This window comes from Carassius carassius, chromosome 28 (genome assembly GCF_963082965.1).
Source record: "Carassius carassius chromosome 28, fCarCar2.1, whole genome shotgun sequence".
Lineage (NCBI taxonomy): Eukaryota > Metazoa > Chordata > Actinopteri > Cypriniformes > Cyprinidae > Carassius > Carassius carassius.
Window position 1 is genome coordinate 15652562 of NC_081782.1, and position 22055 is coordinate 15674616.

At 38.7% G+C, this 22055-nt stretch overlaps 1 protein-coding gene and 1 pseudogene across 1 annotated transcript; both read right to left on the minus strand.

The window, feature by feature from the left end:
• Nucleotides 1-2064: 2064 nt before the first annotated feature.
• Nucleotides 2065-11435, minus strand: LOC132107616 (isobutyryl-CoA dehydrogenase, mitochondrial-like; annotated as a pseudogene).
• An 851-nt stretch (nucleotides 11436-12286) lies between these two features.
• On the minus strand, nucleotides 12287-21176 carry LOC132108078 (vacuolar protein sorting-associated protein 26B-like). The gene is made up of 6 exons (XM_059514575.1): nucleotides 20641-21176; nucleotides 20400-20556; nucleotides 19174-19338; nucleotides 16612-16787; nucleotides 13388-13530; nucleotides 12287-13318 (listed from the first exon to the last, which is right to left on the minus strand). The coding sequence occupies exons 1-6, from the start codon at nucleotides 20861-20863 to the stop codon at nucleotides 13187-13189; spliced, it is 996 nt and encodes a 331-aa protein (XP_059370558.1). The 5' UTR covers nucleotides 20864-21176; the 3' UTR covers nucleotides 12287-13186.
• Nucleotides 21177-22055: the final 879 nt, after the last annotated feature.

The window sequence follows — 22055 nt, forward strand, 5'->3', positions numbered from 1 at the left end:
GGAAGACTGCTGACTTGAAAGTTGTCCAAAAGACGACCATGGCATTGACACCTTGCACAAGGAGGGCAAGACAAAAAAGGTCATTGCAAAAGAAGCTGGCTGTTCACAGAGCTCTGTGTCCAAGCACATTAACAGAGAGGCGAGGTAGAAAAAAAAAGTAAATTTTGCATTTCCTTTGGATATCAGGGTCCCAGAGTCTGAAGGAAGAGAGGAGAGGCACACAATCCATGTTGCTTGAGGTCCAGTGTAAAGTTTCCACAGTCAGTGATTGTTTGGGGTGCCATGTCATCTGCTGGTGTTGGTCCACTGTGTTTTCTAAGGTCCAAGGTCAACACAGCCGTATACCAGGAAGTTTTAGAGCACTTCATGCTTCCTGCTCCTGACCAATTTTGTGGAGATGCAGATTTCATTTTCCAACAGGACTTGGCACCTGCACACAGTGACAAAGCTACCAGTGCCTGGTTGAAGGACCATGTTATCCCTGTTCTTAATTGGCCAGCAAACTCACCTGACCTTAACCCCATAGAAAATCTATGGGGTATTGTCAAGAGGAAGATAATGCCAGACCCAAAAATGCAGAAGAGCTGAAGAACACTATCAGAGCAACCTGGGCTCTCATAACATCTCAGCAGTGCCACAGACTGATAAACTCCATGCCACACCACATTTCTGCAGTAATTCAGGCAAAAGGAACCCCAACTAAGTATTGAGTGCTGTACATGCTCATACTTTTCATTTTCATACTTTTCAGTTCGCCAAGATTTCTAAAAATCCTTTTTTTGTATTGGTCTTAAGTAATAAAATTTTCTGAGATACTGAATTTGGGATTTTCCTTGGTTGTCATTTATAAACATCAAAATTAAAAGAAATAAACATTTGAAATATATCAGTCTGTGTGTAATGAATGAATATAATATACAAGTTTCACTTTTTGAATGGAATTAGTGAAATAAATCAACTTTTTGATGATATTCTAATTATATGACCAGCACCTGTATGGTCACATTATCCTCACAGCCAGCATTTTGTTCCAGTACTTCAGAAATTCCTTCACCCTTTTTTATTAAACATTAATTTGAAATGGTTTATAATTAGTTAATAGAAAATTATGTTTCATAAATATGCAAGTAAATATAGATTTACTAATAAAATAAATATTATCCTACTTTTCAAAAGTTTGATTTTGGCCAGATTTTTATTAAATGTTTTTGAAAGTCTTAATCACCAAGGGTGCAGTTATTTGATCAAAACTGCAGTATTTAAAATGACTGTTTTCTGTTTTATTATATTTGAAAATGTAATGTATCCCTTTGATGACAAAGCTGAAATTACTCCATACTTCAGTGTCACATGATCCTTCAGAAATCACTCACACACAGTTGAAAACAGTTGTGCTGCTTAATATTTTTGTGGAACAAAGCCAAAATATCTGATACTGGGTTGTATATGTGTGGTCACCAAACCCAATGACTGGTCCAGACGCGGACTTTTTTACATTTCTATTTACATTTGACACCATTTCAAGCTTTGAAAATTGTCCTCCATCTGTGCCCGAATGTTGGCTGCAGGGAAAATCCTTGGTGGGATATGATGTGATTCTGGTATGTCGTTCCTCTCAGGGTCACCCAACACCTCATGGCACAGAAGGCAGAACGCAGCCCCTCTGCAGGACTATATATAAACACTAAGCATTAGTCATTTTAATGAATCCAAAAAATAAAAATTTACTCACCCTCAGGCCATCCAAGATGTAGAAAAGTTTGGTTGTTCATGAGAGCAGATTTGGAGAAATTTAGCATTATATTACATGCTTGCCAGTGGGTCCTTTGCAGTGAATGGGCGCCGTCAGAATAAGAGTCCAAACAGCTGATAGAAACATCACAATAATCCACAAGTAATCAACACTATTCCAGTCCTACAATTAACACTTTTTAAAGCCAAACGCTTTTTTTTTAATAACCAAACAAAACAAAATGTTTTATAGTATTATTTATTTTTATATTTGACATATGTACATGTATATTATATCACCACAATAATTAAAAATCCCATCTCATTTGCTCTTTAGATCAGCACAGAGGTTCTTTGGTCTGGTCTGATGCCTTTGCTGGAACCTACACATGTGAAGTGTCTAATGAACTCGGTAAGGCAGAGCGCAGCATAGCCCTCAGAGTGACCTGTGAGTACAACACACACACAGCTCTAAAATCACTGAATACTGAAATCATTTGACATGGTGTTCTATTGATAGATGCTGCTGTGATTGAGTGTTGATGGGAATCTTTCTCACTGTGCCGTTGATTGAAGTAACGTTCATCTATGTCAACAGGGAAAGGGAGAAGCACGTCCAAAAAACATATGCAAAAGAGCTTAACTGCAATGAACTAGATGTGATGGTCAACATGTGATGATCAGCATTTGCATTCATTTTTCTACAAGGCAGGTGAAAAACAATTCAGCACCTCATCAGCAGAGCAGAGGGAACCTGCTCCTCTTTTAGTCAAGAACTGAAGTACTGAAGCTGTGAAGGATGAAAGTGTAAGTGTCTCACTTCAGTCCAGTTGTTTAGAGGTTTCTTTTGCATCCTGTGTCTGCTTGTTTAATTTCTGAGCCAATAAATATACACTAAATATAAATTTTATTCATGTACCTAGAAGCATACATTTGTACTTTTCATTCAGTAATACTATAATGATGGATTAAATATATTGAGATTGTATAGTGTTTTTATTTTTATCGACTTGAAGAACATTATAAAGTCATGTTGGCAAATCACACTACCATTCAAAAGTTTTTGAACAGTAAGATTCTTTTTTAGTAAGAAGTTTTTTTTAAAGACGTCTCTTCTGCTCACCAAGACTGGATTCATTTGATCAAAAATACAGCAAAAAAATGTAAAATTTTCAAATATTTTTACTATTTAAAGGAACTGCTTTCTATTTGAATATATTTGAAAATGTAATGTATTCCTGTGATTTCAAAGCTGAATTTTTTTAGCATCATTACTCCAGTCACATGATCCTTCAGAAATTATAATATTCAGATTTGCTGCTCAAAAAAAAAAACATTATAATTATTATTATTATGTTTAAAACAGCAGAGTATTTTTTCAGGTTTCTTTGAAAGAATTTAAAAAGAACTGCATTTATCAGAAATAAAAATATTTATTGACATTATAAATGTCTTTATCATCATCACTTTTGCTAAATTTAAAGCATCCTTGCTAAAAAAAATAATTTCTGCTTAATTTTTTAAGATTAATATTGAATTAATCTGATATATATGTACATAAAGCATTAGATTTGAGGATTTATTAGCATGAATTATATGATTTCAACTAAAAGTAACTTTTGTAAATGTTTAAATGTTATAATCAGAGTTTTTCTTTACATATCACTTAGTAACCTGACAATAGTTTGACCCTAAACAAACCAAATTCCTCAGTGTGCTTTTATAATAAACACTATAATCTAGATTTACTAATTCACAAGTTTAAGGCACAGACATTCTGCATAAAATACTGTCGACATCTCATGATCAAAATCAACAGACGCTGGAGTGTGAAAGACCAGTTATAGTCACATATGAGACATATTAATATTTAACAGTCACCCAAACTTATATCAGTGATGAACATTTAGACATATATATATATATATATATATATATATATATATATATATATATATATATATATATATATATATATATATATATATATATATATATTACAAACTTATTTATTTCTTTATATTATTTTAAATATATTATTAGATATATTACAACTATTACAAGTTTTTTATTAAACAAAAACTGACGCGCCAGCAGCTGAGAAGCTACCAGCTTAGTGAGCATCTCAGCCAGCTTAAACTGCAGGAACTGAACACAGACGTCAACAGTAACTTCCTATTTCTAATTTAACAGACATTTGACTGAATCCTATTAAACAGATCAGTGCTAGTCAATTCAGCTGGCTAGTTTGGCTCTTCTCCAAACTGTTTCCGCACACACGTGATCTCGGGCCAGAAACACAGATGCTGGAGCCGCTCCAAAGGAACAAGAAGCTGAGGGCACAAAATAACTACTTTAAGCCTTGTGCTGTGCTGAAAATCTTTGTTTTCTTTCAATTAGCAGCCAATGATTGATCGCAGGCCTCATTGATCTGAGCTTACGCATCTGAATTTTTGATTACAAAATGCATTATTATTTTGCCAGTGATTGCCAGTGAAACTGAGCTGCATAAACTCAGAAAATGATTAATCAGCTTCAAAAAAAAAAAAAAAAAAAATTATTAGCTAATTGAAAGAAAACAAGTTGATAAAATGATTGAATCCAACATAGATTAACAAGAAATGTATTTTTTTAGGCCCGTAATATTTTAACCTGGAACACAAGAAGGGGAAAAAAATCCCCCAAATGTATAAAACAAGGAAGTTGTTACACAACTGTGAGCAAAGTTAGGAAGTTTTAGTCCCATGCGATAACATTAACTAGCATTTTCAGTAAAAAGAAAATCCTCTCTGGGTTAAAATGACCAGAACACAAATCTGTCAAAATAAATAGGTTATCAAAAAAGGTTTCAAATCAAAGTAATGAAACAATTCACCAATATTAATTCTTCCCCCATTAAGGCCTTTCATGGCAATGTGGAAGCCCTCCCCCTCTTCTTCAAGCCGATTGGTCACAGGGACAGCGCAGTCCTCCAATCACGGCTCAGATTGGCTGTGAGTTCCAGCCTACCTGAAAGATGTTGGGACACCTATTATAAATCACAACAGTAATGATATAACTCAATCCTGCCATCTGCTGGAGAATCTTTACCACTCAGTGTTCCGGTCCTAAATAATAAACTTACACTGAAGACGTTTATTACCTTCTTATCTTTTTTTGCCAAAGCTGAGTCCAGGGTTCCTTTTTCAAGCACCAGGCAGGAGATGCCCTTAGGTCTCTTCCCACCTGTCCTGCAAAACACCACATAAACATCTGTGTCTCCACCTCCACTGATGAACGCCTGACCAGAAACAGCAAAAACTGTCGGGAAGCTGCATGGAGATTTGTGTCAACACCTCAATCGTTTCTCAGGGTACATTGGAGCTATTCAGGATAATGTCAGAAAAATGTGATCCTGAACTGACCGGGTTCTGTGAGACAGTATGAGGCAAACTTCTTCATTGAGCACAGACCAGGAAAGAATTTCTCCCTCTGCTCATTGTTTCCAAATGTGTCTATCATCCAGGCACACATGCTGTTTCAAACACAAATAGTGAACACTTTGTGAAACCTAATTAACCATGAAGAACAAAAACGTCTCAAGGTAACGAATGTAACCCTGGTTCCTTGAAGGAACGAGACGCTGCGTCGAGCGCTTTGGGGAACGTCCCTGACGAGACCGACTCTGAATATCGTGTGCAATCTGTCCAACGGAAGGGCGTGACGTCACGGGTGGGGTGACGTAGCGACCAGGAAGCTATAAAAGCACGTGCCATGCAGCTGGCTTCATCTTCGAGTAGGGAAGCAAGCGCCGGCAGGGGTGCCGGGAGTATGGCTCTGTGACGCAGCGTCTCGTTCCTTCAAGGAACCAGGGTTACATTCATAACCTTGAGACGTTCCTTTTCAGGAACTTGAGCTGCATCGAGCGCTTTGGGGAATGATGTGCCCACGCTGCCAGACTTCCAAATCCCTGCCTAGTGTGTATCCGAAAAGCACAGGTAAGGCGAGAGAACAGAAGAGTGGCTCGCATATCAAGGTCATAAAATCTGACAAATGTAGAGGGCGTGGACCACCCGGCAGCGTTGCAGATGTCCAAGAGGGACACAACTGCTGAGAAGGCCTTAGAGGCCGCCATACCCCGAGTGGAGTGAGCCTTGGCTCCCAAAGGAAGGGGAAGACCAGAGGACTCATAGGAGACGTTGATAGCCTCGACTATCCAACGACTTAGGGTCTGCTTGGAGGCAGGAGACCCCTTTTTAGGAAGACCGTGGCAAACAAGCAATTGGTCGGATTTTCTCCACAGGGCAGCTCTGTGGACGTATGCGTCCAGTGCTCGAACTGGACACATACAATTTAGCTTTTCCTGGTCTGGCTCCCGAAAGGGAGGAGGGCAGAAGGCCTGCAGTACGATAGGTTGTGGTGTAACAGAGGGAACCTTCGGAACATAACCCGCTCGAGGGTATAAGAATGCTTTGGCCATACCAGGGGCAAGGTCTAGGTAAGTAGGGGCCACCGAAAGGGCCCGAAGATCTCCAACTCTCTTTAGCGAGGTGATTGCCAGTAACAGGGCAGTTTTAAGCGTCAGATGTCTATCTGAGATGTCTTGTATTGGCTCGAATGGAGCTTTACAAAGAGCCGCTAAAACCACAACCAAATCCCAGGGGGGAACACGGGATCGTACTGGAGGTCTCAGCCTCAGCGCACCGCGGAGGAAACGTGTAACTAGGGGGTGTCTACCCACTGACTGATCATTGAAAGGAACATGGTAAGCAGCTATGGCCGCCACGAACACCTTTAAGGAGGAGTGGGTTAACCCTGCAGAGAGCCTAGCTTGTAGAATATCCAGAACAGTACCAACTGGGCAGTTAACAGGGTCAAGCTGGCGGTCTTTGCACCATGAGTTGAAGAGTTTCCACCTCAGGGCGTACAGTTTCCTCGTAGAGGGAGCTTTGGACTGGAGGAGGGTCTCAACAACCTCAGTTGAGAGACCGGATTCTATGAGCTGTGCCCCCTCAGGGGCCACACCCACAGTTTCCACAGCTCCGGGCGAGGGTGAATTATCGTGCCCTGCGCCTGTGAGAGTAGGTCTGTCCTGATCGATATCTCCCACGGAGAGCCGTCGAGGAGCAAGACTAGATCTGCGAACCATACTCGGCCTGGCCAGAACGGGGCTACTAATAACAGATGGACCCCAACGCGGCGTACTCTCGCTAGAACTCCCGGGAGCAGAGCGATAAGGGGAAATGCGTACAGACGAAGCCTCGGCCAGGTCTGTACCATAGCGTCCAATTTCAGAGGAGCTGGATGAACTAGAGAGAACCAGACGGGACATTGCGATGTCTCCTGAGTCGCAAAGAAGTCCACCCGGGCTGTGCCAAACACTCTCCATATCTGCTTCACCACCTCGGGGTGAAGTTTCCATTCCCCGGGCCTCGGCCCCTGCCTCGACAGTATGTCTGTTCCCACATTCAATCTCCCAGGAATATACACTGCTCTGAGGGAGAGGAGTTTGCCCTGGGACCACAGAAGGATCTGGTGTGCCAGCTTGTACAAGGGGCGTGAATGCAGACCCCCCTGGTGATTGATATAAGAGACCACTGATGTGTTGTCGGTGCGCACCAACACATGGTGACCTCTCAGATCTGGGAGGAAATGTTTCAATGCTCAATAGACTGCTAGCATCTCTAGGCAATTGATGTGCCATGTCAGATGGCAACCACTCCACAGACCGCGGGCAGGGTGGCCACTCATGACCGCACCCCAATCGGTGAGGGACGCGTCTGTCGCTAGCGTTACACGGCGACAAAGAGCTCCCAGCACAGGGCCCTGATTCAAGAACCAAGGTTTCTTCCACATGTCTAAGGCACGAAGGCATTGCCGCGTGACCTTGATAACTCAAAGTGGATTCCCCCTCGGGGAAAAGCCCTTGGACTTGAGCCACCACTGCAGGGGTCTCATGTACAGCAGGCCAAAAGGTATCACGTTGGACGCAGCTGCCATCAGACCTAACAATCTCTGAAATTGTTTGACAGTGAGTGACTGGCCTTCTTTGACTCTCGACTGATGTGAGGATCGACTCGATCCGAGCAGGAGACAGACGTGCCTGCATCATGGTCGAATTCCACACTACGCCTAGATAGGTGATTCTCTGAACTGGAGAAAGTACAATCTTCTTGGCGTTTAGTCTCAAACCCAGCTCCCCCATATGTGCGAGAACGACATCTCGATGTCGAACCGCCATCTGCTCTGATTGAGCTAGAATCAACCAATCGTTGATATAATTTAGAATGCGGATGCCCTGCATATGGAGGGATACCAGAGCCGCATCTACACATTTCGTGAGTGTGTGGGGTGAGAGTGCAAGGCCGAAGGGAAGTACTCGATATTGATAAGCTTTGCCCCTGAAAGCGAACCTCAGAAACTTCCTGTGTTGTGGAAGAATGGATATGTGGAAGTATGCGTCTTTGAGATCTATTGTGACAAACCAGTCCTCGGATCTGATTTGAGCTACAACCTGCTTGACAGTGAGCATTTTGAACTTCAGTGGCATAACTGAGCGGTTCAGGTGACGTAAGTCTAAGATCGGACACAACCCCCCTTTCTTCTTTGGAACTATGAAATACCGACTGTAAAACCCGGATTCCCTGTCTAGAGGAGGGACCACCTCGATGGCCTCCTTCCTTAATAGGGTATTTACTTCTTGTTCCATAACCAAAGCCTGCCGGGGGCCGACTACTGTCGGTGTAACCCCGTTGAACTTCGGTGGTGGATGACAGAACTGAATGCAATAGCCTTTTTCTATTGTACGCAGGACCCAATGAGATACATTTGGCAGTAGTTTCCACGCTGCTAAATAATCTACTAAGGGAATCAGTCTTTCGAGACTGACCTCTGGTGTAAGAGGCCCCTGAAGGGGCGGCGAGCATCCCAGCTCCGCTACGCTCGTGGGCGGAAATAACTGGGAGCGGCACTCGTTGGAGGCCGCTGTGCCCTGAAACTCTGGCAGGGTTGGCAGACCGACCTCCTGAGGGCACTGAGGTGAGGAGGGCACCGTATAATGAGGTGGACCGTGCTCTACCCCAGTAGGGGCTACCCTCTGGATCCCTGTGCCACTGGCGTCAGGATCTCTTTGTCGAGGACTTCCGGGCCTCGATAACTGTTCTTAAATCGGGTTTGGATTTGGAAGTCCCCGACTCAGAGCGTCGCTGAGGCCCTTGGTCCCGACCTAGGGAAACACAAGCGGCGACACTCTGTTTTTGAGCCTCTCGATATGAGGAGCCGGCATGTTGCATGGTCATCTCCCGCCCAGATGTACCAGCTGAGCGACGAGAGAGGAAATTCTGGAACACCGCCCCCTGTTTCCGTGCCTCCTGGAACCTGTCGACGACAGTATTGACTGTGTCGCCAAACAGGCCAGAAGGCTGAAGCAGGGCGTCCAGGAGGTAGACCCGGTCTCTTTCTCTAATTTCTTACAGGCTCAGCCATAAATGCCTCTCCGCGGCCACTAAGGCTGCCATAGACCGCCCAATCGTGCGAGCGGTCTCTTTAGTGGCGCAGAGGGAGAGATCAGAGGTCTTTCTAAGCTATTCAATATCTTCAGACTTGATCCCCTCCCCCTCATCGATATCTCCCAGCAGGTCGGCCTGATATGCTTGCAGGACTGCCATGGTGTGAAGGCAAGCCCCAGTCTGGCCTTCTGCCACATAACCTTTGCCCACCAGCGAAGATGTCACTCTAAGAGGCTTGGTGGGCAACGTTGGAGCCTTTAGAGACGATGCCGACCCGGGCAACCGATAGCCCGCGAGCATCTGTTCGTCCAGTGGCACCGCTCTATTACACCGCTCTCCCAGCCCCATCATGATTCCACGATCTCGATACTTCGTCGTGGAGATTGGGAAAGAATGGTAGGCTCCGATGTGGAGGTGGTTGCCTCGGTGGCAGAAAGCATTCATCTAACTTGCTTCTCTGCAGCTCAGAATGTTTCTCAGCAGGCCATTCGGTTTTTGATTTATCGACTGCGCGCGTAACCACCTCCAAAAGCTCCTCATATTGGGGCGACAGGGCTGGCGAATCCCCAGCAACAGTCTCCACATCGACCTCCTCGGAGGAAGAGAGGTGAAGAGCTGATCCCTCACCCTGGGGGGAAGAAACCGACGACCGTGCTTCCGAACCCAGGGTTTGGGCGCCGGATCTGGCAGATGAGGAAGGAGATAAGGACTGGCCTATGTCCATTCCCTCTGACAGATCCACCTGCGAACCCCACGAGTGCAGCAGCAGTTCTGCCTCGGCAGAAGCGGGGCCAGCACCGCGGGGAACGCTGGTGAAGGCTCCCTCCTCGAAGAGAGCCCTCCGGGATCGAAGCGTCCGCATTGGCAATCATTCACAATGCGGACAGTCGGCCCCCTCGAGAGCCGACTCAGCGTGCCTCGATCCCAGGCAAGCCACGCACAAATTGTGTGTATCCCCACCCGTGATGTAGCGAGGGCAGGGAGGAACACACAATCTGTAACGTGGCTTGGATTCGCCCCTCACATGCTTGGTCTTTGCCTTTACTTTTGGCATATTGAGCTGTTCTAGCGATATTTTAATGCTTTTAGAGACAGACAACAATAAATAGGACCAACAGGACAGACTTTTGACATGCACACACAGAGCGCTTGCTGACAGACGCGAAGCTGAAGCAAGCTGCACGGCACATGCTTTTATAGCTTCCTGGTCGCTACGTCACCCCGCCCGTGACGTCATGCCCTTCCGTTGGACAGATTGCACACAATATTCAGAGTTGGTCTCGTCAGGGACGTTCCCCAAAGCGCTCGACGCAGCTCGAGTTCCTGAAAAGGAACTATATGCAAGCACATGCACCACTTTATGTAAAAATATATTTAGTCCTACCTTGTGTATAATGGATAATTATGATGCAGCAACAACTTTAAAGTATTATATGTGACCGTGGAGCACAAAACCAGTCTTAAGTAGCTGGTGTATATTTGTCGGGATATTAATTAAAGATCATGTTCTATTAAGATATTTTGTAAATGTCCTACAATAAATATATCAAAACTTAATTTTTGATTAGGAATATGCATTGCTAAGAACTTAATTTGGAGAAATTTAAAGGCTATTTTCTCAATATTTAGATTTTTTTGCACCCTCAGATTCCAGATTTTCAAATAGTTTTATCTCGGCCAAATATTGTCCGATCCTAACAGACCATCCATCAATGGAAAGCGTATTTATTCAGCTTATGATGTACAAATCTCAATTTCAGAAATATTGATGATTGGTTTGGTGGTCCAGGGTCACATATTAGCAAGCTAATAGGGATATTTATAAGGCGTAGATGGCTCACTTGTGAATACTGATGTATGCGGTAGTGCTGACACAGCCTGTGGATAAAGCCTCAAATATGATAGAGGTGTCCAGAAGAGAGTGACCAGACTGAACTGACAAAAGATACAAGTCAGCAGGAGTAAAAAGTGATGTGGAGAAAAATTTTAATGATAACGCATACAAAACATCTTACATTACTCTCATGAAACCTGAACCTGAGAGTCGGATTGAAAATGAAGTGGCTGTAAAGGTAAACTGTGTGCGTGTGTGCAGTTTTGTTTTGTTTGTATGTGGTTCTGTAAATCATAATTATGTCAAAAAGTCACAATTATGACAAAATGTGAGCTTTTTAACTCATAACTTAGTATCAATTTAAACCTTTTTTTTTACCTCATTATTACTTAGTACCTCATAGTTGTGACTTATCTCATACTTCAGAATTACTAGTGTCTCATATTCCTGACATTTTATGTCATAATTATAACTGTAATTTTTCACCTCAAATATGACTCCGTACCTCATAATTTTGAAATTTATCTCATAATTATCACTTGGTTTCTCACATTTATTTTTCAAAAAAAGTAAAACGTGTTCTCATTTTCATGTACTATAGTGTAGCATGATTTAAATGTGATTCTAAATGTAAAATATATTTTTTTCTAAAAAACAACAACAAAAAACCCAATAATGTTAAATGCTGTTTTTGTTTTAGCTAAAATAAAAGTCATTTATATTAAATATACATTTTTGAATTTATTAAAAGTATTTAAACAAAAATATAAATTAAGTAAAGATATTCAGCTGTATGGATTTGCGAAGAGCAGTTTATTTTTTATTTGTTAATATAATTAATATTAACATTAATATAACTGTTAATTAAAATTGTTAGCTCATACTTATTTTTTTTATCTTCTTCTTTTAAGAGAAATTTGACTTTGTCTTGAGTTTGGAGAATAAAGATCCAATATGAAAATCACTGTATAATTGTTTCATCTCATTATGTTATGATTCTCTCTCACTTTAAATTTTATAGTCAGTCTTTTCTTAATGTAATCTACTGTATACTCATGTTACCTCAAAATACCAAAATAAGCAAATAATAATCTTAAAACATTTTAATGGTTTTGTTAAAATATTTGCTTGTGCTTGTCTTCTTCAGATCACTTAATAATACCAGATTTCTCCAAAGTCATGAGAAGTCAGTTAACATAGGTTATTTTAATTTTGGATAAAAAAGGAAGTCATCTTGAATGCAGAGGTTAGTACATTTTATTACAGTAGGGCTGATTAAATGAGCCTTTTGCAGAAGTTTGCATGGTTGGATTGTTAATAGTCATACCTCATCACCCGAACAGCTAATAAGCTATTAAACAAATATTTAGCATAATACAAAGACATACACAAGAAGAAAAAAAAAAAAAAATCACAAGAAGAATTTTCTCTATTATAGAATTAAACTAAACTCTTGAGAATACTGGAACCTTGTGCTAAACGATTCTGCTGATTCTTAATCATAGGAAATAAACACTTAAGATACCAGATCAAAAGAAAAGAAAAGTGTATAATAAAAATATTCTTGTTAAGTAAGTTAGTAGTTCCCTTATTAGATATTCCTATGGAGGTCTTCTTTTGCAGTACCCCAAATGACAGAATAATACTGTGCAGAGCTCTATAAAGATACATGAAGTGCTATATTTAACACAAAATATCACAGTTAATCTCTTTTTGGGCTCATTAAACAGGACAAGGTACAGAAGCTAGATTCTGATTTCTCAGTGAACTTGACTTGAGCAAAATTTGAGCACAAGAAGAGGAATGTATTGAGCCTTACCACTTCATGAAGCACAAATCAAACATATAGCATGAAAACAGCGGCTTACACATGAAAAGATTGTGTCTGGCATTTCAAAACTGTTGTTCACTATTGTGGGATGGAAATGTATGGAGTATTTGAAAGAGAAATAAAAAAATATTTTGTAATCTATACACATAGTTGGACTGCCTTTTCTCACTTTTGATCTCAAGAAGCGATGATTTCACTTTTTCGGCAAAAGTCACGCGTCACATTGATCCCTCTGAGATTGTAAAACATTATTTTGACGTAACAAGGTTAATTTGAGATCCGGAGGGAACATAACACTTATGTCTAGTTACTGTCCTCTTTGGCATGTGCTGACACAGTTTCAGAGTTTGATCCCTCATATCTCTGGGAGGCAATGGTGGCCTGTTGGGACATACTTCTCCTCACAATATCTCCTTTCCTCCAGAGTGTGATCTCCTGTTGAGAATGAACAGAAATGTATTTTACTCATTTGTAAGTAACAAGTAATATGTAATTTTACATTACCTGTTGTTTGAAGTATCGCCGCTCTTCCTCGTCTATAAGGACTAGGTTTAGATAGTAACGCACAGAGAACTTCTTGTTGACGTCCCTCATGGTGGGCGTCAGCTCGTATCCAGCAAGAAATAAGCGGATGGGGATCGATTCGCCTGAAAAGATTATAAGGGAGCAAAACCATAATATTAAAAATGAAAATTCTGTCATTAATTACTCACCCTCATGTTGTTCCAAACCCATAAGACCTTTGTTCATCTTCGGAACACAAATTAATATATTTTTGAGAAATTCCTAAAGCTTTCTGACTTGGGTTTGCACGATTATGACAGAAATCATAATTGTCGATTATTCCCTTGAAATTGTAATTGCGAATGTTAATTGCGTTTATCAAAATTTACATTGAATGATGTTCATACCATTGTTTGATGCAATTGCATGCTGTATTTTTATATGAAAATAAACAAGCTAAAAAAAGCTTTTCAATAGTTTTAAGTAGAGGTTGACCGATTTATCGGTTTTGCCGATTAATCGGCACCGATAGTTGATTGCTGGAACAATCAGTTATCGTTAAAAATCCATGCTGATAGTTTTCCGCGTTTCATCCTTTGCTGGAGCGGCTGATAGTTTCCCGGGTTGCGTCCTTTGCTGGAACAGCTGAGAAGGCTCTGTTTTCATTATACAGTGCGAGAGCGGCCTCTAGTGGTTGAAATCACTGACAGCATGTGCGGTTTGTTTAGACACATCACGCTGCACGCTGAACAGAGCGAGAAACTTCAGACCCAGATTTAAATGCAGCTGACAGAAAATCCTGCTGCGTCTCAAGAGTCTTCAATTAAATTACATTATATTCACCCCGAATCATTGTTAATGTACATAATGAACTGTATATTGAGCATTTTCATCAAATGCTGTCTTTCTGTGGCTCTAATAAATCTGTATGCTTCATTTATAGAGCTATAATATAGATCGCTTTTTCCGTTTGCTTCGTTTTTTTAAACACTGAACTTAAAACTTATCTTTGCCTCATTGTTCATTCTTGAAGTAAACTTTTCTCCCTTTGGTGAATAAATAAATTGTTTTAGACTGCTTCTCAAGTTGAACACGACGCGTCCGGAGTGTGTGTGACATCGGTGAGTTCTCCTGGACTCAGCGCTGCTCTTTTATTTTAATTAGATAATCATCAAGTGTTCAAGAATAGAAGCAGTTAAAGTGTGAGAGTATACATTGTGCTGGTATAATGATAATTTTCCATGATGCAGAAAACGTGGACGGAATCACGGAATCCATTCATATAAATGGAATTCATAGTTTGGCGCATGTGATGCTCGCTGCGATTTCAGCGCCTGCCATCTCACTAAATGAGGACGAAAACACATGAACAACATCTCCAGAACTGCTCTGAGTGTCACTTCATGAGTATTTAACTGTTTGATTTGAACAAAAGCATCATATCACATGCACAGAATTAATCAGAGATAATCACGGCAACCCATCAAAATAAAAGTCCGATTTTGAAGTATATTTTTCAGTAGAATGTACATAGCCTACTACTACAACTAAAATTAGTAAATCCCCTTTTTTTTGCCCTCCCCCCAAAAGGTTTGCTTAATTTTCAGTAATTAAAAGACAAATAAAATAATGTTTCTTGTCTTGATTTGATAACAATAAACATGTAAATACACACAGAATTTTTGAGGGGGAAAATAATTAGTCTTAAAAAAAAAAAAAAAAGGTGTTTTATGCGTTCAAATAATTACACATGCTAAAACAGAATTTGGTAACAATAAAAAAATATGTTGAGAAAAAAATAAAACATTTCATAACAATCATGTAAATTTTGTTAAACTTTTATTAAATTGATGTGGAAATGTATAAGTTTCATTATTTTAATAAATTAGACTTGCTTTATGATTAATAAACTTTAATTTAACTATTAAAAAGGATGGAGAAAAATTTAAATTGAAAAAACTGAATCCAGAAAAGTTAAATAATGGAATTTGGAAATAAATAAAATGGAATTTAGGAAAAAAATTCAACTGATTTCTTAGTGCCCTATTAGAGTGTGGTAATTTCAACATTTACTATTAATATTACTGTTATTATTATTACTACTACTACTACTACTATTAGTATGGTTCAGTACCGTTTTTTTTTTTTTTTGTAAATGAAGCACTATTTTAGTTTTTGTTCAGTATCCATTTTAAAAACTATCGGTTAATTAATCGGTATCGGCCAGTGTGGTCCAACCTAGCTATTGGTATCGGCAAAATCCAAAATCGGTTGAACTCTAGTTTTAAGCCTCAATTGTCAACTATAGTAAAAAATATTAATGGGATAATAATGTTATACTAAAACAATGGAAAAACCCTTAAGATAACACATCTTTAGCATGCAGAATAACATAATTGGATTTTGAACGATTAATTGCCGCTTTAAACGATTACGTTTTTTTTTGGCATCCATAATTGTAATTGCGATTAGAAATTAAATTAATTCTATTTATTAATTATTTGTGCAGCCCTATCTCTGACCCTCCATAGACAGCAAGGGTCTTTACACAATCAAGGTCCAGAAAGGTAGCAAGGACATTGTTAAAATAATCCATGTGACATCGGGGTTCAACTGTATTTTTATGAAGCTATGAGAATAGTTTATGTGGGCAAGAAAATAAATAAATAAATAATGACACTATTCAACTATTCATCTTCTCGCAACGTATGTATGTGGATACATTGTTTACATTCAGATCAAAGCGTAAACAACTGATCCACGTACATATGTTGCATACGTTGTTTACGTATGTGATACTCTCAAAAATGACGCTAGGGTGACGGGGAGAAGATGAATTGTTGAATAAAGTCGTTTTTTTTTTCTTTTGTGCACAAAGTATTCTTGTAGCTTTGTAGAATTACGATTAAACCTCTGATGTCACATGAATTATTTTATCGATCTCCTTGCTACGTTTCTGGATGTTGATCATGTTAATTACACAGCTGTCTATGGAGGGTCAGAGAGCTCTCAGAATTCATCATAAATAATAACATTTGTTCCGAACATGAAGATGAGAAATTAATGACAGAATTTTTTTTTTTTTTTGGTGAACTATTCCTTTAAGTGCATGGGAAAATAATGGATTTCAGAAAAGTATCTTAACAGAAGCCACAAAAAGTTAATACAATATGGACTTATAATATACTACCATAATATAATACAGATGAAAGGTTTAGCTTTACCTCTCACTGGTGCCCCATCCATGATCTCATATTTGGCAATGGTGTCATTTTCGTGGTACACACTGGGTCCTGTTCCAGTCGACTCTCGTTTTATTATACCGATCTCCATGTGTTTAATCTTTATCCTTACAAGAAGGAAGTAAATCTTTCCTACGATAACATCCCTCAGATGGTATCTAAACAGGACGCAAGAAATAAAATTATGACAAGAAATTATATTATGAATAAAAAACATTCAATTTTACGACTATTTTTGCATTGTGACATTTAACAAATTATATATAATTATATACTTTGTGTGCAATATTATTAAGCACATTTTACAACATCTCTCTAGTTATCTATCTACACACACATCTCTTTACAAAATAATAAGCACATTTTATTACCGTAATTCTTATTATTTAACTACAAAAATACAACTATATATATGTGTTTGTGTGTGTGTGAGTGTGTAAAAAAAGAAAAAAAAATTGTAATGAAATTTGAGATCATAAAATCTAGATTAATCTAGATTGAAATGGCTCATTCAAATTCTGCCGAAGGCATTCAGAATATGTATGCTACCCAAATAAAATTGACAAACAGTAAGTCTTTGAGAAGGGGTTTATCAAGCAAGGTGGTGCATTAGAAAAGGGGCTCATCTCCTGTTTCCAAAATGCATCACAAAGTGCTTGAAAAAGCTGTAAACTAATTCTACATTGCACAAGGTGCAAACAACCTTACGCCTGTTTCACACATACTCCGTCTGCAGTGCGTATGCGTTGCATATTTTTTTACGCACCCATGTTAACGGATTCCAGTTGCGTTCCAGGAGCGTTGCGTCTGCAGCAGTGCAGCGATCGTTTACGTACCGAGTAGCGAACTGCAAACATGTCCTGTGTGAAAGCACATCGAGTCTGTGCTGCACCACATACGTAACACACACGTACTGCATACGCACTGCAGACGGATTATGTGTGAAAAGGGCGTGAGCAGGGCCATAGCTGGGGTCAGCGGGGACCCGGTGAAGGTTGTACCAGTGGGCCCTGTTTGAAATAGTTTAATTTGTATGTTAATTTATTTTTATTTATTTGTGCTATTTACACTGTTTAAGTTTTTTCAAGTTTGTAGGTGTCAAGGTAAAGAAACCAAAAAATTAAATGTAAAATAGCACTGGATAGTCTTCAATGTAAAAATTAAATATACAATTAAACCTACATTTATTCAGAAACCTTCAACATTTCTCACATTATTACAGTTTATTTGCTATATATATCAAAAATTATATCTGGTGTCTGAATAATTTTTGGTTTGACTGTTAAAACTACAAAGTAATTCAGTCAAGAGCAGTGAGTGATTTTCTTGGATTAACGTTACAGCAGTCAGTAGCTAAATTAGACGCAGTCCCTTTAAGAGACAATGAACGCATCCAATATAATACACATCCCATTTTTTTCCTTAACTGTTTACTTTCACTTAAGAAATAACTGACAGTTTTTTCGACCATAATTTCCAAGGTGAATATTTTGACATTTTTTGTATGTACCGTATTTTCCGGACTATAAGTCGCACTTTTTTTTCATAGTTTGGCTGGTCCTGCGACTTATAGTCAGGTGCGACTTATTTATCAAAATTCATTTGATATGAACCAAGAGAAATGAACCAGGAGATATGAACCAATAGAAAACATTACCGTCTACAGCTGCGAGAGGGCGCTCTATGCTGCTCAGTGCTCCTGATGTCTACACTGAAGACATAGAGCGCCCTCTCGTGGCTGTAGACGGTAATGTTTTCTCTTGGTTCTAAATAAATGCGACTTATAGTCCAGTGCGACTTATATATGTTTTTTTCCTCATCACGACGTATTTTTGGACTGATGAGACTTATACTCGGGTGCGACTTATAGTCTGAAAAATACGGTATTTGTCGGCACAAGAGCAAAAAGAAGCAAATTCGGTGTTCAAGCGTTTTGAGACGCCTTTCTCTGCGTGAGCCCTGAACACCAGAACACAGCGGTACTGAATTGGGTTTTTTCACATCTTTTTGTTTGTTCAAACTGCGATTTGTATTTGTTCGTTCAGGTGCAGGAGGGACTTCGAGGAGAACTTCGCAGAAGAGAGCTCGGTTCAGTGTCGCTGTCCGTGATACGCTGCTCTCGATCTCGACACGTGAAAAAGATAAACTTTCGTGGCGATGTGCAGCAGTGACCCGTCAACTGTCCTGAGCATCTTTTTAGGGTGGCCTCAGCCAGTCGGTTATATAAAATATCAAGGTGAAAGTCATCATAGCTTGCTTTGTATAGACCCAGCTCCCAACCCAACTTTGAGAATAGATTAACGGCGATATTTTTTTTTATCGCCCAATAAGAGTCTCCCGTTAACGCAGCACGTTAACGCCGATAACGAACCACCACTAATATATATATATATATATATATATATATATATATATATATATATAAAAACGATATATAATTATTATATACAATATAATATATTTTCATTTTTGGGGTTAATTGTGTCATATTTAGGTGAATCTTACGGTTTTAATTTATATTAATGGTAGAACATGGATACTCACTTGGATTTGTTGTATTCAAACTCAATATGGAGACAATCTTCAATTCCTACTTCCATCTTGATGGAGGAGTTCAGCTCTGGATAGGTACACAGCGTTTGCACGACTATATCCATCTCTTTACTGATATCATTCAGCCTCCTGCTGATTGTCGCTCGCAGAAAGTATCTAAACAGATCAGAATGAAGAAATTCAGGAACGTTCTGTGCTTCCCAACAAGACATTTTGCACACTGTACATTCGGGAACTGACTCCATGCTGTTATAATGTTGTACAATACCAGACAAAAGTGTTTGAACAGTAAGACTTGTAATGTTTCTTTTTTTATTATTTTTATAAGTCTCTTCTGCTCACCAAGCCTGCATTTATTTGATCCAAAGTAAAAACAGTAACAATTTTATTTTAAATAACTGTTTTCTATTTTAATATATTTTAAAATGTAATATATTCATGTGATTTCAGAGCTGAATGTTTAGCATCATTACTCCAGTCACATGATCATTCAGAAACCATTCATATATTCTGATTTGATGCACAAAAAACATTATGTTAAAAACAGAGGAGTAGAATTTCTTTAGGTTTCTTTGATGAATAGAAAGTTCAGAAGAACAGCATTTATTTGAAATATAAATCTTAACATTATAAATGTCTTTATCATCATTTAGCATCATTTCTGAATAAAATATTAATTTCTATAATTTACCCCCCCCCCAAAAGAAAATATTATACTGACTCCAACATTTTGAAATACAGTGTATAATATGAAAAAAAAGCTTTTTATTTCAGATAATATACAAAAATATACAGATAGATACAAAAAATACTGAAAAAATTTTTACTTATCTTTTTTAAATATTTATAATAATAATAAAAATGTTTATTGAACAGCAAATTAGAATGATTTCTGAAGGAGCATGAGACACTGAAGACTACAGTAATGATACAGAACATTTTAGCTTTGATCACAGGAATAAATTACATTTTCAAATATTTTCAAATAGAACGCAGTTATTATACATAGAACAATATTTCACAATATTACTGCTTTTGCTGAATTACTGATCAAATAAATGAAGGCTTTAAAAATCTAACAAAAACTTTTGACTGGTAGCGTGTATAACAACACATCCCATAATTTTCTGTGTTTACAGAACCAACACTATCTACAGTTTTCCTCCAAGCACCAGTGTTAAATGATCTCTGGTTGATTGGCAACTTTAGTAATTTACCTCAGTTTGACATTCTGGCCAGTGTAAGACTCATAGGGCTTTTCCACATGAGTGAACTCGAAGTCAAAGGTCTGGGACTGTGAAAGCTCACCAGGTCGAGCAAGATCCTTCACTAACGACACAAACTCATGGTGGTTCCCTCTGTCATAGTACAGCTCTGTGAATCACACGACATGTGTGTATTTACATACATAAACACCAGGACTGTTTCTAAACGTCCATTCACAGACGGCTGACTCACCAATCTGTCCGACGAACTCGATTTTGATCCCGTTATGCTCCAGCCTCTTTCCAGGAGTCTTCAGAGTCACGTTAACTTTCCCACTTACAGTTTCACCATCGTAGAAAAGCAAATATTTGTCCTTTTTGCCATCTTCGGTTCTGTGCTCAGCTTTCTTCCTGGTCTCGGCGTCATTCAACACGATGTCGATCTCCGCGGTCTGTCCGAAGCCGAAGAAGCTCATGTCTGATGGACGGGTGTCAGTGTCACTGTTGTATGGTCACAGATCACCCGATTGATTGACAGCAGCTACAGGTTTTCTAGCGCTCGGATGCTTACCTTTTACCAAGTGGCCTTCAAAAACGAGCGCATAAGATATTTAACTGTTTTTTTTATCCGCGATAAAGTGGATATATCAATATATTATGCTCGAAATCTAATACTTATTTCTGTCTGATTTCATTAAAGTAGCTCAATTTAGAGCATGACAGAAGTCAGGAAGGATATTTGCCCATTAAACAAAAAAACTCCCGCACTTCCTTGATCTTCCTGCTGGGGTAATTTCAAAATAAAAGTTCTTTATTATTTCATAATAGAAGTCTCGGCAGCTCTGAGATTGGGAAACAATGATGTGATTATTTAATAGAAGAATTTCTTTATTATTAAATAACAACGGTAAAAGAAAACCGATTACATGATCACATTTACTGTACACATACATGGTCACTTATTTTAACTGTACCTGAGAATATTATAATCTTAGCATACTATAATGGATTATTTATTGATGGTACAATAGTGTAGAGGTGTAAAGAATTAAACAGCTTGGTGGTAATGCTATTCAGATTTCATCTCTAATAATATTTTGATTTCACATCACACAAACCACACATTAAAGATAATACAAAAATAGTTGGACAACAGTTTAACATGTGACACATTTCCTTATAATAACATACACTGTAAAAAAATTCTCAATCAATATTTTTATCTTGTTTTACAGTAAAATATATCGAAACATTCATAAAACAAGACACATTTACATCTTTGTGTAAGACGTCTTGAATTGTTAATTTTTCTTACACATATTTTATGCATAAACTTCACTAAATTGTGTTAGGTTATGCTTAAAACAAGAAAAAAAATAACATTTTGTCAAGAAAACAAATATTGATTGAGAAATTATTTTTTGCAGTGTAACTTTAAAAATGGAGGATATACATTCAACATTTAACCATAGCTGGAATGTAAGGTAATTTCATAAAGTATTTGTTACAGTATAAAGTAAAATACAGAATTGTTTGAATATATTGTGGCTGAGCATCACCAGTTCCAGAAGGATGTTTTTGTAGTGATGCCAGTGAGAAACTATTATGGGCCCCAAAGAACCTTTCAGCTTCTTAAAATAACTTTTTTGTTAGTGTAAAAAGAATCAT

Bases quoted from the DNA above. Each gene is read 5' to 3' on its own strand.
- LOC132108078 (XM_059514575.1), bottom strand. From the start codon at position 20,863: ATGAGCTTCTTCGGCTTCGGACAGACCGCGGAGATCGACATCGTGTTG. The intron at 20,557-20,640 runs GTGAGTCAGCCG...TGTGATTCACAG, and splicing joins CGAGTTCGTCGGACAGATTG to AGCTGTACTATGACAGAGGG. The intron at 16,788-19,173 runs GTGAGTATCCAT...CGTCCTGTTTAG, and splicing joins TTTGAATACAACAAATCCAA to ATACCATCTGAGGGATGTTA.